Source organism: Trichoderma ghanense (assembly GCF_004382785.1).
Source record: "Trichoderma ghanense strain CCMA-1212 chromosome Unknown scaffold_17, whole genome shotgun sequence".
Lineage (NCBI taxonomy): Eukaryota > Fungi > Ascomycota > Sordariomycetes > Hypocreales > Hypocreaceae > Trichoderma > Trichoderma ghanense.
Window position 1 is genome coordinate 224,367 of NW_027395680.1, and position 17,556 is coordinate 241,922.

Here is a 17,556-nt window from a genome sequence, read left to right on the forward strand (position 1 = left end):
TACGTGACAGGCCAGCTCAGGCGTTGGCCCATCTCACCTGATGTGCAACTGTTCTGGACCTGTAACTGTGCTTACATGCGCAGAGCACTTCAGACTCGCAATGGACAGTTGTTGACCTCTTTCCATATTCCCCATACTGGTATTCGTCGTAGCCATGGCGTATCATCCTGGATGAGTACGTGTGTGTGCGCAGTGCTCGTGCTTAAAGTGTGTGAGCGCCATCCTACGGATGATTCCTTGCTTGGAGATTGGCACGGCTCTTGCGTAGCCACCCTCCAAACATGTCAGACGACTGCAGCCCCCCAACTTCGGTTGCTACCACGGGAGCTTGTGTCTTTCAGCTAGAGCTGGAAGGCCTAAAAAGGCGGCCGCCTTTCAGCGAACTAGCTCCTCTGACAGCCTGATTTGGATATCTGCCGCCAAGTGATCAGACTCCAAGAGCGTTCATCTTCGGGACGAGCTGGCGCTCCAGCCGAGTCGCACGTGTGGCATCAACGGGACCCCTTTCGCGAGGGCAGGCCCATCAAGCCAGCACAGAGAATGCTGGAAGTGCCCTTATCCCCAAAACCGCCAGCGTCCGCGAGCCTGCGAGTCCACTTGCAGCTTGCTAGCCGCCGGCGTTGACCAGGATGTCCATCAGAAGCAGGGAATCCATGAGCTTCCCCCTACAGCATACCACGCCTCCGACGCTAAGAGGCATATTCCACCCCGATCCAGTTCGTGCATCTCCCGAAGGCACGTACATACGAGTACTCTGTACGCACAGCCAGGGAAGCAGAATGCTGGTATTTCCGATACAATGCCGGCATGTCTTCCCACCGCCATTGCAGCTTGCAGCCCACCGGTAGGAATCACCCACCGAGTCTGTAAGCTGAAGGCCGATCAGGTTCTGCGTACAAACCAATCTCGATTCGCTTATTGCTCTTGACTACCAGTGTCGGCCGTCATAATTTGTATGATTCAGGCTGTGGGCTGCGACTGGCCCATCCTCCAAGAACACTCATGATATTGGCCGTGGCCCGGCATTCGCTTCCGCTGCACCTTTTCGCCTTGGGGCAGTTTTTGCGTGCTACGTTCCGCACGAATGCAGCTCTAGGCAGCGATGCTTGTTGCAAAAATTTGCCGCCTTGCGTCGCTAACACTTTGTATGTGGCTAGCAACGGTTGTAGTACTAGCCAACGCAGGACGTGTAAATCGCTCATGGCCCCAAACTTGCCCAGGGATCTTGGAGGGTCAGCGGACACCTCGCCCGTCTTCTTTGTCTGGCCGGAATGTGGGCAGAAAACACGGTAGTAGGAATGGCGTTGCAGCTCAGTCACCCCGGTTCGGCCCCAAACAAGACGCATTCAAGCAACACTTATCCGTTCTTCATGCATACGAACTCGGACAGCTTTCCGGGACGCGGCAAGGATGAGGACGACGCACGCATACTTGAACGTACCAGCAGCTAGCAGCACTGCTAGTGCCAGCAGCACGGAGTGCTCCGTGCTAGCTCGCGAGATAGCCGTGTGGCCTAATCCAACTCTCCTAACAACAGAACTGGTGACATGTTGAAGTGCGGTCGACCTGTCCCAACCGCATGGCGAACCGACGTCACCACGGCTCTTCGTCCTCCCAGGGTCTTGACAAGCACCTCAGCCACCGACATAAAGTTTTGGCTGGCGCTGCAAGTGGCGGTTCCTTCTTGGGCTTGACGATCTTCTTCTCCCCTGTGAGATCCTGGGGTCAGCTCCGCTCTGAGCTAGGCTAGACGAAAAGCAGGAAATAAGAGCCTTACTTCCAAGTCAAACTGGTTTCCTTTTGTAATGACCTGCATACACTTTCCGACAGATCATCAAAAGTGTAGTAAGTAGTATCGTACTTTGTCAGAAGAGGCCGACATTGACGTGTACCATCATCAAACCAACATCTCTTGCCAAGCAAGAGACGATTATGAGGGTCACAACCTCATGCGGGTAGTTTTTTTTTTTTTTTTTTTTTTTTTGCGAGCGGCAATGCGTCTTCTGTGACTGCTATCTCTTATGAGAATAAACGACCTGAGACAACGCTGTCGGGTTGTTCGAAAGCAAAGCTGCCCGAGCAGAAACCAATGTCGTGCTGGGCTGGCGAGCAGCGAGCGACGGTTCAGTAGCAATGGCGGTATTGTTTCCTCGCAGTGCTCCGTTGTATCCACGCATCCGAGAAGGAGGCAACTATGCCGATTAGCGACATTCTTGCATGTAGAAAATCTGGCTCGTATGCGCGCTATTCGACAACGATAAAATGGCGGTATCGTCTGTTCACCCACTGAAGCAGTCTTGAGCACGGAGTCCGAAGATCTGGCGCGTATGGAGGCAAATCTTTTGTCTGATGTCCGGCTTCCTTGGTTGTCCTAGCACGGGCAAACGGGGTACGACTTGATCAGCCTCTGGTGGGGTGGTCAAAAGACGGCCATGTCTTGTTCCCCGGAGGGAGCCGACTCGCCATGCAGATCCAGACGCCTGGACATTTCGGATGCCCACGGAAGAAAGTGTGACACCGATGTCTCATAAGGTCCCTCGTACTATCTGTACGAGTTTGTATTATAATGGGGTACGGAGAACGGAGGAGAGTCACGACGGGGCAGGCCGTCTCGTATTGCAGCGAGCATTTGCTTGCAATCCGACCATCAATATCATCTCGCAGGCCGACAGTATATGCAAGTACCTGCTCCCCATTCACGGAATGCCTCGGTAGGCTGCAAGTCGGCCATCATGGACGCTAACCAGTGCTGGGCCAACAGTTTCGGCTGGCCGCCATGCATCCTGCACGCTTGTCGGGTCAGGGAGCATGGCGGAAGGCTGACGAAACAGGTAGTGAACTAGGGTCCAAACCGCCGGCGGCTCGGAGAGTTGGAGGCAATACTAACAGACGGGCGGCGACGTGATGTATCACAGACAGACAGGGCATTCGTGGTACGAGTCGAAGCGAAAGGTTCTGGAAGAAAAGCCGTCTTCCCACCCGAGGTCACCTTGCGGCCAGCCTTCAGCCGCAAGGCCGCAAGACCGGCGTTTCGAGTCAATGATAGAGATGCTGTACCAGCGGTGGGGCGAGACGGCAGCGCTTGAGTCTTCCGTCTTGGCTTTGCACTTCGCCCTTGTTCGAGTGCAGAATCGTGGCCCCCATCTTGCTCATCCACAGGACCCAGTGCTCGTACGGAGAACTTTGGAGAGCCCACCGACAGGATCTCCCACGGAGCACGGACCAGCATAACCCATCATGACCTCTGGTACGAAGTACGGAGTAGGCAGCCCTCCACTTGTAACCCGGTGCTCCGTGAACGGTAACCAGGTCTGTCAGTGTTGCCTGTCGTCCACGGGGCATGATTGTACTTGAAACCAATCTCTGGACTTGATGACGAGTGATGTCACTGGCGTGAAGAGACATCGGATATTCTCCATCTTCTCGGTGCGTTCCCTCAACCCCGAGTTCACGGGCTGCCGACCGACAGACTTTGCAACATCTTGGCTCGATAACAGTAGCGGAGGACAGCCATGTCGCTGCCACTTTCTGATTCGTGGGCAAAAGTTTTCAAGTTGCCGGGGAATTGCCCAGAATGGTCGGCGAGGAAAGATGGAGATACGAATTGGTTGATGTCGAACCCTGGGCTCGGTGATTCGCCTGCAGCTGCGCAGATCACTAACTGACATTGTTGAACGCATCATGTACTCGGATGTACAAGCGCAGTGCTAGTGCTTCGTGCGAGCACTTTGTGGTCCGTCGTAGCGCTCAAACGTGATTGTTAGCGGATGTCAGCCGTCCATTTGCGACGCTGACCTGCGGCTTTTTCTTTGGCGAGATAACAGAGAGCATCCGTATCTCATGACATGAATACTCTCGGCTTGCGTTAGGATTTGAAAACTGGCGGAGGGCCCGTCTTTCAAGGTTTGTTGGAGGTCGCTGGCAGATCCCTGGCAAACTATCCAGGCAGGAGCGCCGCAGTCGCCGACACAGCGCGATTGCCTCTGCTTGACCGAAACATGACGAGGCGGCGCCTTCCCCCACGTGTGGTTCTGTCAACCCGAGTATACATGCGCACGACACCTTCCAAAGTACGAGTTCGAAGTACTACCTGGGTATCTACGTTACCTCCGACTTCCAGCGCATTGTCCGTCCGGCAGCAGGAGCTCCAAAGAGCCACGGAAGGAGCCTTCTCGGAGGACGGTTGGACGGGTAGGCACGATCTGGAGCGGGATGACGTCTGCTCAACGGTGGCCCCTTCTTTCCCTTTTGCTGAGAACCTCGCTTCTCATGCAATGGGATTGCCAGCACAGGCAAAATTACTAATCCAGGCTGCGAACTGCTTCGTATCTTCCTCATCGTCACATCGACCCTTGAAGCCCACACTTGTTCGACTCCATTGTTTTGTCACACCGACTTATTCTCATAAAACACACACACGTACTCACACAGGAAGCGCTCGTATGTGAGGCTTCGGAGAATCATACGACGAGTTGTCGCGGTCCAGACGCGTTTCAGGAGCCACGGTGAAGCTGCTTGTAGGAACTGCTCGCTTGAAAATCGAATTTCGTTGCAGATGAGTAACAGGGGATCTTGCTAGGTTTTCGATGCAGGGTAAGCGTCTAGCGCAGCAACCACCCTTGCTTCCGTCTCGTCTGTTGCTCACCGGGGCTGCTAGATGGCCCCGACTTCTCCTGCCGCGTGGTTGATTTGACAGGCTGGATTTTGATCAGTTGTCATATCTGACTGGCACCTCTCTCGGCGCTGTTACCCAGGAGCCATTCTCGCAGCCACTTTGAAGTCCCTGGATTGCCCTTGTGGATACGGACCTTGTGTTCCAATTACGATACCACGAGTACTACGGAGTACTTGCGGAGTACGCAGTATTACGAGCACCATCATCCTCATCGCAGCCGCCAAATATCCCCGACGGTTACTGTGTCACTTGCAGCAATGACACGGAGTACGCACTATGAGAACCCACTACCATTACGACTCTACATACGAGTACTATGCGTACCAAGCCGCCCCTTGGCGCAAAGAGGCCTGGACGGAGTACTCCATACGGAGTAGGTCTGAGCGGATATGCGAGCTAATTACAACTTGCCCTCGATGCGCACTCTCGCACCGCACTGACGGGCGTACCACGTTTTCGGGCTCGCAGCCAGAAGCCCTCGGTCAATCATCAACCCGCTTGTTCTTTCCATGCAACGCTTCGCACAGCATCTCTAGTATTGCCGCTATACGCGTATTCTTGGAGAGAAGATACCCCTTTAACTCGAATCTTCACAGGCATGTAAGTTCGAAACCGGCATGTTCACTGATCTATGAAGCATCTCCCGCGCAAGAGCCCGCAATCTGTTGCTGTTCTCCGCCTTCGCAAAGAGCTAAACGAATGCTGGGTCAATCTTGGTGCTGGCGGTATATTTAATGCTAATCTTTCTCCGCCCTCGTCGCCATCAAGTCTCCATGTTGTGGCTCCTTCATTAGCCTTGGCTGGGCCTAGGTAATCGCCACAAAGCCGGCTCTCACAGGCACTCCGTTGCTGTTGTACAGAGGCACGTTTACAAGCATGGTACGAAGTGCGGTACAGAACTGTCCTGGCGTCACGAAACAGGAGCGAATGTTGTGCAATTTCCCAGAGACTCCCAATCTCTGGCCGTGTTAGACTTGCGCCACACGTTGTTTCGCTCATGTTTGCCTGTGCGTTTCTGTTGAACATTGCCGCAGAGCCGCCACAGGCAGCTGAGTGATGGCTGGGGTGCGATTCGAGCGATTTGGTCGGTTCACCAAGACCCGGCACCCGGTAATCACCTCAGAACATGGCGGTCTCGGGCACTGCTCCAAAGTTACACAGCATGCTATGCAGAAGGTCATGAAACCAATCTGCAGCCGCTCGATGCGGGGTTGTCCACAACGGCCTGCGCCATCTCCTTCACCGTATTGGTCGCGTCGACGGTTCAAGATTCGCAGGCTGGCTAATACTCACTTGCGCGGGAAATAGGGAGAAAGCAAATAGGAAATGGCTCTTCCTTATTCAGCCCTTGATGGAGATACACAAGCACGAGGATGCCAGTGAGGGCGAGAAGATGACGATCATGATACCAAATGGACGGCGTGAAGCGGCGAGTGCTGCGGGATACGTTTTCCGAAGGCTGCTTCATCAGATCCCGACAGCCGGAGCTCACCCCTGTTCATCTTTCCGGAGGTGTTGAGGACGATAAAGCCCGGAGGAATGGAGGCTGGATTACTAGTGCGAATGATTGGGTAGCACGGAGCATTTTCGACATTACTCGTACTACAGCCGGCGGCTCCCTCGGCTCCAAACCGAATGTTTAACTCCACAAGATGAAGCAATGGCTCCAAAGACTCGTCACCTCTCGGCGCCCTCTGCGGATACAGCCGTGCCATTGGCGCCCACGCGCGGTGTGGCATCTGCAATTTGTTTGAGCCAACCAGCTTCTGCCCAGACACGCACAAGCTTTAGAGCTTGGCATGGCTTGTTCCAGACGGGGGTTGCCCCATCCTGCTCTAACGGCAACATACAGGGCTGTCCTATTCGCCTGCGTCATCCCATGAGCACCGGCCCTACGATCTCTCTTCTGGCTTGCTTGCTTCCTACTGCTACCCTATCGTTCCCTCGAGGAGCCTAACCGGCGGTTCGGGGGACGCTCTCGAATCGGTCAAGTGTCGAATCTCCCACCATCTATCTGCTGGCGGCAAATCGTGGAGTGCAAGCCAGTGCGGTGGTGACCTGGTCGCTTCTGACGCCACGCGCCTGATGATTAGAGCCAGCGAGTAGTGCAAATGCAAGCCTAATTTCATGCGAGGACCCCGACTTTCTCGTCGTTCTTTCTACATGAGCGAGCTCCTCACGGTTAGCACAGAGCCACACAGTGTGCTTTTGCATCCTATTTAACCAGGGAGGATGCCTTGCTGTGGACTCAACTTGCAATGCGAAAGTACATCCCGGCCTTTGTACTTTGTACGAGTACATGCTGCCTTCCATGGAAGCTCAGGGTTTGTCATACCACTCGCCCCGGCTCGAGCCTTGACAGGGGAAGATCTTGTTTCTCTTGGGAGTGTTGGAGTGCTGGTTAAGACTTCGGCGTGCATGCGTGAGGGCTCTGTGGCAGCTCACCACCACGGAAGAGTCCGTCTTTACTTTGCGGGGTTGTCAGGCTAGTACGAATATCGTCTCCAAAACTCGTCATGCGGGCACTGTCCTTTTGTGCCCAATGTTCCAGAACAAGCTGCAGACACGCCAATGCCCGACTAGAGCACTCTGTTTCCACATCCTCCATCGTTGATTTCAAGGCACCGTCGATACATATTACACTGGAAGATGAATGGGCTGAGCATGAATCGTGCCACCAGGACAATCCATGGCAGCTATGATTGGGGGCTGGTTTCTCAAGTATTCGACTAAGACTCGGTACCGACCTTATACCAAGGTACAGTGCTTTGAACCCAGGAGGTGGAACGAAGATCCCAACATGGCCGTTACTGACTGACTGACTATCTGAGGGCCATATGCGACGCACGAACCCACGCAGTCTGCGAGCAGATATCAGATTTTTTGGGAGGGGATTCGGGCCACGCGGCATGCAAGCGACATGATTGCCCGCCGAACAAGCATCCGGCACAGTGTCTGGACAAGCGCGTGTGGATATGCGGTGTGCCCCGTCCCAGACACAGAGCAGTAGCCGGATGCTACTAGTGCTGCCATGCTTGGAGGAGCAAATCTTGTCTGGAGACGGGGGTAGCCAGTCGGCATCGAAGAAAGGAAATGGCTAAAAAGCTTACCATCCCCTGTCTACGGAGCACCGGTGCACATCATGTCCCGAATTAGGCGGCTTCGGCCCCAGAGGGAGCCACATGCCGTATGAGGCTTGGCAGGATTGGGGCTTCGACTCGCTTCAACTTGCTGCGGAGCGCATCCTCTGAAGAGGTGTGATGCGTGGTACTTTGTATGGAGTGCACGCAGGCGTGTGTGGTGGAGGGCTTTCACTTCGACGCCGCCGGATTATATTGCAGGATACAGCCTCCATCGTCGCGAGTGATGTGAGTGGTTCGTCGGATCGGACTCGCCGCTTGTCAGTGATTCCAGGACGTTGTTATACGATACAGACTCGGTTCGCCCACCACCTACCTGGATAGCCGGGGGGAGGGGTCAGGGTTGCTTTGACCTCTCAAGGTAATGACATCCAGTCCACAGTCCAGACGCTGTGAACAAGCCGCGTCTTATTTATCGGTGCTCCTCATCTTCTATTACGCCTCCTTTTTTCCCTTTTGCTGCTTTACCGAGCAGAGCTCAGTGGCTACGAGGGGGGAAAGTAGGGCTACTTAGTTTTTGTGTGCTGCAGGCCAGCCTTCTACCGGGTGCTCACTGGAAATTCGGAGTAGTGCTGTCATATATGACTTGGTACCTGGATTTGCAATCCGGGCCTCTTCAACAGCAGCACAAAGGAAAAGAGCATGTTCGCAGAACAGAGCAGATGTCAGGCAAGGGACCGGCAAGCCAGAGGTCAAGCTCTTGGGAAAAGAAGAGCACCAAGACTCGTGTGGTTCGCGGCGCGGCATGACATATGACCTGGGAGCGACCCGGCAGCAGGCCCGATTGATCACGACCGGGGGGGCTGCCGTCCCTGGAGTCAATGCGAGGCTCCCTCCATTGCACCTGTAGCAGCTAGCCGGTACTACCTTACGGCCTGCCCCAGCTGCTGCTCGAAACACAGTCAATTAGCGGGCTGTGGTTGATCTCGACTTGCCCTAGCCGGGCCCGTTGCCATGCCATGCAAAGGGTGTGGCCTTACCAGCCCCACGTCTGCCAGTCCAGATATATTTCCGAATCGGATTGAATGGGCGGAGAGCGACGGCGGATGACGGATGAGCACATTGACTGACTGATGCTCGCACTTGTACAGAGCACATGGCTGCCGCCGCCCGCTCGGGGCCGATATCATCCAGATTACAAGTATACCTGACCTGGCCTGGCCTGGCCTGGCCTCGCCTGCGTCGAGTCGCTCCTTCACACCCCTCCACCTTGTCTTGTCTTGCGGCTGCCGCTCCTACTTGTACTTGCCTTGCCCGTCCATACCAGCCGCGAGCCCGACCTGATCTGTCCTGCTTCTCTTCCCCTCGCGCGGCATTCATTGCTTGCATCTCGGCAATCACAGCCACGGTCGCAGTCGCAGTCGCAGTCGCAGACGTGGGCTTTCTTTTCTTTTTGCCTCGCCAGCAGCGGCCGAATCTACAGAGACCCGTTTCCTCTCGCCGCCTCGCCTCATCCTGCGCCGTTCGCGCCTTGTGTCCATCGTCAACTCAGGGTGAGCCGCTTTACCGCTTTCTGGACTGCAGCGCTCGGCCCAGGGCCGCCTGTTTCACCTGCTGAAGCGCAGACCGCGTCATCGCCATCGTGACCCCAATTGGCACATGCCAGATGCCGGCTTGCGATCCTAGCGACGACAGCGTCACGAACCGGCAGACGAAACCGGAGGGCTGCCGTGGGTTTTCCGAGCTGGCCATCTCAACTGCGGCACCGCAACTGAACCTGGATATAGATTTGATTCGGCGCTCCCGCACCACGACACGACACGAGACCAGGCCTGACCAAGCAGCAGTATTCGTGCAGATTTGCTCATAGCGCAGGCGTTGTTGGCTTTTTTTGCACAAAAGTAGCTGCTTGTCCTTTGGGCTAGCCTACCTATCTGCTTTCACTCTTCCCCTTCGTTCCCCGCCAGCCTTTCCATCTCTTGCTCCTCCCCTCTATCTAGAATCCATCCCACAAGGGCCCCCTCCCTCCCTTCCGGAGAAACAACTCGGCGCAACTGGTAGAGCAGTTCTTTTGGGTTCTGGAAGGCGTCCAACCTTGGCGTAATACAGATTCCTTCTGAGGCGGCACACACCCCCAAGCCGCGAGCCTTTCCCGTTGGTGCCGAGGCTCCGATCGGTTGGGTCGCTCAACTGCCTGCCTACCACAGCCCCAGCTTGACTCTGCATCGGTGAATCGACGACGACGCATCGGCTGAGTGCTGCCAGCTGGCGATTACTGCACTCGGCCCAATACGCAGCAACCATGGCAGAAACGTCGCACAACCCGTATCCGCGATCCCCCAATCCCTCCACCAGGTCTTACGACTCGTCATCTGTCTCGTCCGCAACGTCGCCACGGCCTACGTCGCGGTACCTTGGAAGCATGTTGAATGCGGCGGCGAGACCAAACCCGACAGTGGGCATGACTTCTTTGCCCCCTGTGAACCAGGGCTTCCCGCCTTATACGGCCATGGCGCCGACGTCCATCATGGGCCGCGAGTCTGTCGCTTCTACCGACTCTCTGGTGAGCAGCCAAGGCCCCGGGAGCTCTCAGCTATCGGGAACTCCCGGCGCTCAAGGACAGAAGAGGGCCTACCGCCAGAGGCGGAAAGATCCCAGCTGCGATGCATGCCGGGAGAGGAAGGTCAAGTGCGATGCTACGGAGACGACGAGCTGCTCCGAATGTTCTAGTCGAAATGTCAAGTGCCAGTTCACCAAGGAAACGAATCGAAGGATGTCTTCCATTAAGCAGGTGCAGGATCTCGAGAAGCAGATCGAAAAGGTTAAACGAGACAACAGCAACCTGCGCCGAATGCTCCAGGAGAAGGGCGGAGCAATGGACATAGATGTCGAGCCCAGAGACCGGCCGACGTCTCATCTACCACCCCCTATCGAGGCCGAGAGCAGACCGCGCAAGAGACAGCAACCGGTCCCCAACCTCGCCCAAGCAAGGGCAAACCTCCGAAGCGTCTCAAAGGGCGTTTTCAAGCCTCCAGCGCAGTACCGGCCGTCGGCACCGGCAGTCTTTGACACACCCGCCCCCGATCTGCCCCCTCGTCAGGTGGCTGACCAGTTACTCAACACTTATTATACTTCCGCGCACACAATGTTTCCCATCATTCACTTACCGACATTCAAATCCATGGTCGAGGATCTGTACCGGACAAGCCAGCCCCGCATGCCGCCGGCGTTCTTGTGTCTGTTCTTCGCTGTGTTGGCGACCGGCAGCTTGTTCACTGTCGAGATCCCAGCAACCGCCGCCAGCTACTTTCGGCCAGCTGAACTTTTGGACTCGGCGCGGAAAGCCATGGATCCCTGGTGTAACCACCACACTCTCGACGACGCAAGGGCTTTGGTTCTCATCACCATCTGCCTGAACGAGATGAACCTGAAGTCAGCCGCATGGAATTGGCTGGGCAATGCAGTGCATGTCGGCCAGGACCTGGGCCTCTACATCGACACGGAAACTTGGCCCGTCATTGAGGGCGAAATGCGCCGCCGGACCTGGTGGGCGATCTATATCCTTGACAGGGTCATGGCCACCGAGATGGGCCACCCGTTTCTCATTGACGATGCTGACTGCAGCGTTGCGCTGCCTGCGGCCGTGGACGACCAGTACATTCGAGACGACGGGATGAGAGTCCCTGGCGGAGCCGAGCCGCTGACTCACTCCCTCTTGGCTGTCATCCACGTCGTCAGGTCTTACACGTCCATTGTGAAGACGATGGAGGCTCCTACGATTCCGCCAGCGCAGCTCGCCAACTTCGATACTCACTTCAAGAAGTGCCTTCACACCTTCCCCCCGGCCTGTGATCCCTTGAGCACCGTGGCTTTGGCGCCTCACTTCCTGGCACCCCTGACTTATCTATTCCATGCGCGACTACTTCTCCACCGCCATAACCTGAACCCCAGCTGTGACGGGGAAACGCGGCTACGCGCCATTGACAGCTGTATGCAGATTGCCATGGAGACGGCCTCGTTGCTGAACCGGACAGACTCCCCAGCTGATGGTGCAACCTCTCTGTTGACGGCCCACATCTTCCGCTCTGCTCTGTTCCTGCTGTTCACCGAGAACTGGGATTACGCCATCACCTGCATCCGCGCTCTGGCGGCTATAGATGCGAGACGCGACATAGCCACTGCCTGCGGGAGATATCTTGCCTTCTTCACTTCTACTTTGAGTGTCAAGCGAGCCGAATACTCGAGCCGCCTAGCAAGGACTGCGTCGCCTCATGCTTACTCAGGTCCGCAGTCGCCGATGAGTTCGACGCTGATGTTTTCGTTGGCTAGGGACGAGGAGCTTTTGGCCTACGTCTCCTCCGACCTTCATGCCTCCCCATCGAGATCCTGGGTCTGGAATGAAGGCCACGATCATTACATGCCGCCCAAGGTCGATGGCCCCGTTCCTTCTGGTGGACTCGGGCATGCGCTCTTCAGCGCAGCGATGAGAACCGGCCTAAGCGAGGACGAGCGCAGAGAATGGGGTGGGTGGTCTCAGCTGGAAGCAGCAGTTCGAGGGCTTGGGACGACTCATGCCACGAGCAACTGGACGACTCTCCCTCCGCCGCAGGTGAAGCGGGAATCGCCGACTCCGGGCATGCCAAGCATTCAGCGACTCTCCGATGCGCCTCGTTACACGTCAGAAGTTCCCAAGTACGGCAATGAACCGTCCCGACCTGCTGCTAGTCCCGCTGGTAGAGATAGACTGAGCATTGCCAATATCATATAACGATGACGACGATAACGACGAGGATAGAGGGATGTTTAAAGACTCGGAAATGATACACGAATTCTGGGATGACATTACGCGAGGGTCCCTTCACCCTCACTCTCTTTGCTATTTCCATTGCCTTTTCTGTTTTTTATCATCTTTGCCAAAGCCTTCTTGGCTGAAGAGGGCAGCCTGGGCTTTAAGGACTTGTTACCCTCTCACAAGTTGATTTGATTTTCTTGTTATTTCTCGTTTCTTTGGATTAGGGAAAAAAAAGTGGTCGAATGATGGCATTTTGATACCAAGCGCACTCACAACATACCCCATGCTTTTCTCCTTGATTGATTTGACATTTGTACCCGGTTCACGGAGGAGAAGTTATATACCATGTTTTGTTATTTCCTAGCCTTTTTCTTCATTCAAGCTGTCGATTACGGACGCAAGAGTAGGAGATACCACCGCAGCCTTTCTGCTTTTCTTACTTTTCCATTTCTCTTATCTATTATACTCGTGTCTCTTTTCATCTCCCTGCTTAATTAATTACTTAATACCTATGGTCGGATGTTTTCATTCATGTGATGTCTTTTTTTTTTTTTTCTTTTTTCTTTTTTTTCTCTTTTGGATTCGAGTTGTGCAAGTCTATTGAGGGCCATTTGGGAGCACTGGACGATATAGTAATGGGTTATATGATCAACGGTCGGTCTGTATGCTTAGCGAGATAATGTCTACTGTTTACCTCCTTGAAATCCTTGACTCCTTTTCTCCGTCTGTCAAGCAGCTACCAATGCGTTCTGAGCGTGAATGGAGGGTGCACTACCCCGGTAGTAAGTGACAGAATTTCACAAACATGAACTCGTCAAATAGCTCCACTGCTCTACATACATCATGCGGTATCATGACACTCAACTATTACAGCAACCCCCCTATTCATCTACATCCTTTCAAAGAGGAAAACAATGCAAAAATACCCCTCCATCAAGCCTCTCCGCCCTTCAACCCATCAAACTGCAGCTTTGCAAACTTGTCCTGCAGCGTATCCCTCAACAACCCCCCATCACCGACATATTCCGCCAAATGCATCGCCCTGAGAGCCCACCGATGGCACGACTCTTCCTCTCCACGAGCATAGTAGTCAATGGCGTGGTTGAAAGCCGTGGCCACGAGCCACTCTACTTCTGCAGATGGTAGTTGAGTCCCAGACTTTGTGCATACACACAGTATATTAGCGCATGCTTTCATTGCAGTAAGCTCAGGGTGAAGCATTATGTATAGGTAGATGAAGGGGGGAAAGGGGGGATGGGAGAGCTTACTCCCTTGCCCTCGCGGGCTACCTGTATAGCTTGATCTACAAGCTGGAGAGCGGCAGCATCGTCCAGTCCTAGAATCGCCTGAAACATGCACCGAATGTACTTTGCGAGCTTCTCGTGATCAAACTGTTCCAGCTCAAACACCTCATTGATGATGAGGCGCATGGTCGAGAACAGCGCTAGATGCACAACGCTTAACTTCCATCACTGTCAAAGAGTTTTTAGGACATGGCTTTCTCGGGGGGCTTACCTTTACCTGGAGCTCTGCTTCTCAGCATGCAGTCCCCCATTGCTTTATACATGACTTCGTCACGACAAATTTTCGCCTTGCGCACAACCTCGTTGAGTCCATCCCAGTCTTTGAGCACAGTGGCTGCCTCAAAGTCAAACACGAACAATGCCGACAGTTTGGCGATCAAATCAGCTTTTATGTTTTCGTCCTGGATGTCCTCAGAACTGTTCTCCAAGGTCGTGTCAAAGCCCTTGATGTGATGCCTTGCTTCGAGATAGTACTGCAGCTGCTCTGCTACTCTGTCCTCTGTGCGCGCGAGTGATATCAGCGCGGCAGCAATGACGAAATGGCAGCGTAGAGCCATCAGGGCTATCTCGGTGAACTCTGATAAAGGCAGATCTTTGGGATAACATGCTGAAAAGGCCAGGGACGTTTGGAAGATGCGTATGATGTGAGGGGGCTCCCATGTATCGCACTTGGCAACGCCTATATTGTATGCGTTCTTCCGAAACCAATGCATTTCGGGTATCGTGAATAGGGTGTTCCCATCATCATCTTTGGGTTCTTGATTTGCTTGCTCAGCGGCTGGAACATAACGTTAGCAATCGCCCGTACATCAATCCACAGACACGCCCAACTCAGAGACACGTACCTTTCTCAAACAATTGACACAAGTCGTCAGCATATGTATTGCTTGGAGGCCCTGCATCTGCGTTGTTACTCTCTTCTTCTATCTTATGTATGAGGCGTATTGAGCAGCGCAGTATCGACGTCAAGTTGCTGGGAGGCGCTTGATCAGACCTCCAACTGTCAATGATGGCTTGTAGAGCTGCCAGAGTGCACAGCTTGTCGCCTACTTGTTGTGCTTCTCTGATGCACGCGTATAGCACATCGCGGCCCTGTGAACTGTCCGAGAGCTTGCTGAGATGTCTGATGCTCTCGCAACCTAGGTCGTGGTCCCAGTCAACTAGAGATACTTTGAACGTCAAGTACCTAGTGAGAATATGATCCTTGGCAGTGTCAGGCATGGAATGAAGCACCCTTCGAGCTTTTTCGGTATCATTATAGCCCATAGCACAGATGATGAGCTTTCTGCCAAACTTGCCATGGTTGGCCTCGCCACTATTGGAAAATATTCTGTGTAGGGCAATCAGACACCATGCCTCTGCAACTCTGTAGAGTTTGCTCAAAAGTATCGAGTCTACGTGGTTCCATATGACCTTCTGTTCAATCAGCACAAGTATGAAATGCTCTCAGTCCAAGCGCGGTCGAAACCTACCGAGTGAGCCGCACCAGCAATATCTGAAGACAAAGGTTCGGAAAGGCCGTCATGAACCTTGTCCAAGAAATTCTGAAGATCTGTCAAAAGTTCAACCGATTCTGAGTCATTACTTAGATCCATGGGGTCAACGGTGACCATCCAGATCCTCCTAACGACAATCTTTCCAATCCATTCACCCTTCCTTGACGAGATAACGTGCTGTAGCAAAAGTTCGTCCAATAGCCCGCGGGCCAGCCGCGGGCTCTTTTCTCTCAGGTTTCTAATGTGATGCAAGAGAAAGTAGAGAGAGGCATCAGAGTAGTCAAACGAGCGAACCATGCGGTGCAGTATACTGGAATACGCGTCCACGTCAAAAGTCTCCTCTGGTGCCCTCTGTAACAGTTCGAGGCGCCAGTGCAGCACGAGGGGTTTGTCTCCAATCTCGCACTCGATGTATGCGACCAGGTCGTTGGCCTCTTGGACGCAGGCCTGAGAGCCAACATCAAGAAGCCCACGCACAAGCCCCTGACAGATGGCGAGTCGCAATTCAAGTCCCTTGGCTGAGAGCTGATCAAGCGATTGATGATTGAGGATGTCGTAGGCTCGTTTGAGCCACTTGACTGCCATTCCATGGTCTCCTTTTGACCCGAGATCGAACCCAATGTGTTGCAGTGTGTCAGCTATTATCTCAGCCGAGATGGAATCAAGTGTTGGTCGAAGGGCATCGATCTTGCCAAACATGTGCTCTGCTACGTCAAGCCTATCCTCTTTCCATGACTCTCCAACTTGTCAGAATAACGCTGGTCGTTGGCTCGACAGGTTCGTGAATGACAACTTACCAAAGCCGTTCTCATCGCCAAGTATTCAGCGTCAAGCCTTGTCCGTCCCTTTTGATCACCGGAGTCCGAAGTCCCAGGAGGCATCGCCTTTAGCCTTTCCATCAACTGCGCAGCCTTCTGCAGCGCCATCCTCGCCGAATCCAAGTCTGCGTCTCTCACACAAAGCTTGCCGAGGGCCAAGGCCAGGTTCATCAAGTACATTTCCTCGGTCCCCTCATCCTTCTTGACTCTGCCCGCACTTCGGCCATGCTCGAGCATGTAAAAAGCAAGCGACCTTGCTTTGATGAGTAGTTTGGACTTTTGAGTCGGCTCAGACGCATCGGGTTCTCTCCTCAGCCTGATGCAAAGATTCCACAAGTCTCGTCCTTGTCGCTCAACCTGCTTGGCTAGTTTCTGCGGCAAGGGACCTGCCGAGCCCAGCTGTGTTGCATTGTGAATGAGCTGGATATGGTGGCTGGTATCTGCGAGCAGTAAATCGATGGTTCGGGCGTCGAGGGAGCCGGATAGGTTTGACTGAAGACTAGCTGCGAAGTCTGCATCATCGACGACGTTAGAGAGCATATCTAGGCATATACTACAAAGACTGGGTAGGATACCAATGTACGACCGGGCCTTTCTGATTCTGCCGGCGGAAGCAAGATCCTCGGGAGCCATTCCGACAGGCTTGATATGGGGGAGGCTGATGAGAAAGAAAAGGCGAAATCGGTTCAGGCAAGTAGCGGGAGATTGCACGACGAGATGAGTCAAAATCAAGAGACAAGGGCAATCATGAGCGATGCTGGCATCAACCTCGTAGATGAAGGAAGAAGAGGATTGAGGAAAAGAAATCGAGTCGTTGCTCAAAGAGGCCAGCACGGGTGTCTGCCGCGCCTTCCCCAATAACCTCTTCATAAGACACCGAGTATGTACCAAGTACCAGGCGCTGCTCCTGCATGCCTCAGGCAATACTTGACATTGGTATATCACGTTGCTAAGAAAAGCTTCCCCATGATCAAGAAATGGGAGTCATTATTCAGCTGAGATACCATCGTATGCCTGATTGGGTATTGAACCTGATAACTCTAGCGAAGATAACTGAGAAACACAAGACACAGCACATCAACACACTCATCTCATCTCTTGCAGCAACTTCCGTTCCAACAGCTTGGAATCCAGACACTCCTATAGCGGAAGAATCAGACACGAGAAGGATAAAAAGGGCGGTGGTAGAAAAAAAAAACACGGAAGAATAAGCATCACACACAAGCGCAAGACACGACAGAACAAGACAACAAGCAAAGGAAGAAACCCAACACAGTTTAACGCCGCCCATCGTGTCCAAGAATAACCCCAAGCCCCTTTTCCCAACCCCTGTCTTTTTTTTTCGCTGGTTTTATATAACCCGGTTCGGCACCCATAACCACGTGAAATCT

General features: G+C 53.8%; 4 protein-coding genes across 4 annotated transcripts; 2 read left to right on the forward strand and 2 right to left on the reverse strand.

Moving 5' to 3' along the window:
- Positions 1 to 6,335: 6,335 nt before the first annotated feature.
- CCMA1212_009527 (uncharacterized protein) lies at positions 6,336 to 6,632 on the forward strand (the record flags this gene model as incomplete). Its single annotated transcript, XM_073706607.1, has 1 exon — positions 6,336 to 6,632. One exon carries the CDS (start codon positions 6,336 to 6,338, stop codon positions 6,630 to 6,632), a length of 297 nt encoding a protein of 98 aa, XP_073554871.1.
- Positions 6,633 to 9,318: 2,686 nt separating this feature from the next.
- On the reverse strand, positions 9,319 to 9,507 carry CCMA1212_009528 (uncharacterized protein; the record flags this gene model as incomplete). The annotated part of the gene is made up of 1 exon (XM_073706608.1): positions 9,319 to 9,507. The coding sequence occupies one exon, from the start codon at positions 9,505 to 9,507 to the stop codon at positions 9,319 to 9,321; it is 189 nt and encodes a 62-aa protein (XP_073554864.1).
- Positions 9,508 to 10,057: 550 nt separating this feature from the next.
- Positions 10,058 to 12,523, forward strand: CCMA1212_009529 (uncharacterized protein; the record flags this gene model as incomplete). Its single annotated transcript, XM_073706609.1, has 1 exon — positions 10,058 to 12,523. The coding sequence occupies one exon, from the start codon at positions 10,058 to 10,060 to the stop codon at positions 12,521 to 12,523; it is 2,466 nt and encodes an 821-aa protein (XP_073554865.1).
- Positions 12,524 to 13,480: 957 nt separating this feature from the next.
- Positions 13,481 to 16,823, reverse strand: CCMA1212_009530 (Sporulation-specific protein 22; the record flags this gene model as incomplete). Its single annotated transcript, XM_073706610.1, has 7 exons — positions 16,741 to 16,823; positions 16,145 to 16,677; positions 15,324 to 16,082; positions 14,697 to 15,267; positions 14,063 to 14,629; positions 13,816 to 13,991; positions 13,481 to 13,705 (listed from the first exon to the last, which is right to left on the reverse strand). The coding sequence occupies exons 1-7, from the start codon at positions 16,796 to 16,798 to the stop codon at positions 13,481 to 13,483; spliced, it is 2,889 nt and encodes a 962-aa protein (XP_073554947.1). The 5' UTR covers positions 16,799 to 16,823.
- Positions 16,824 to 17,556: the final 733 nt, after the last annotated feature.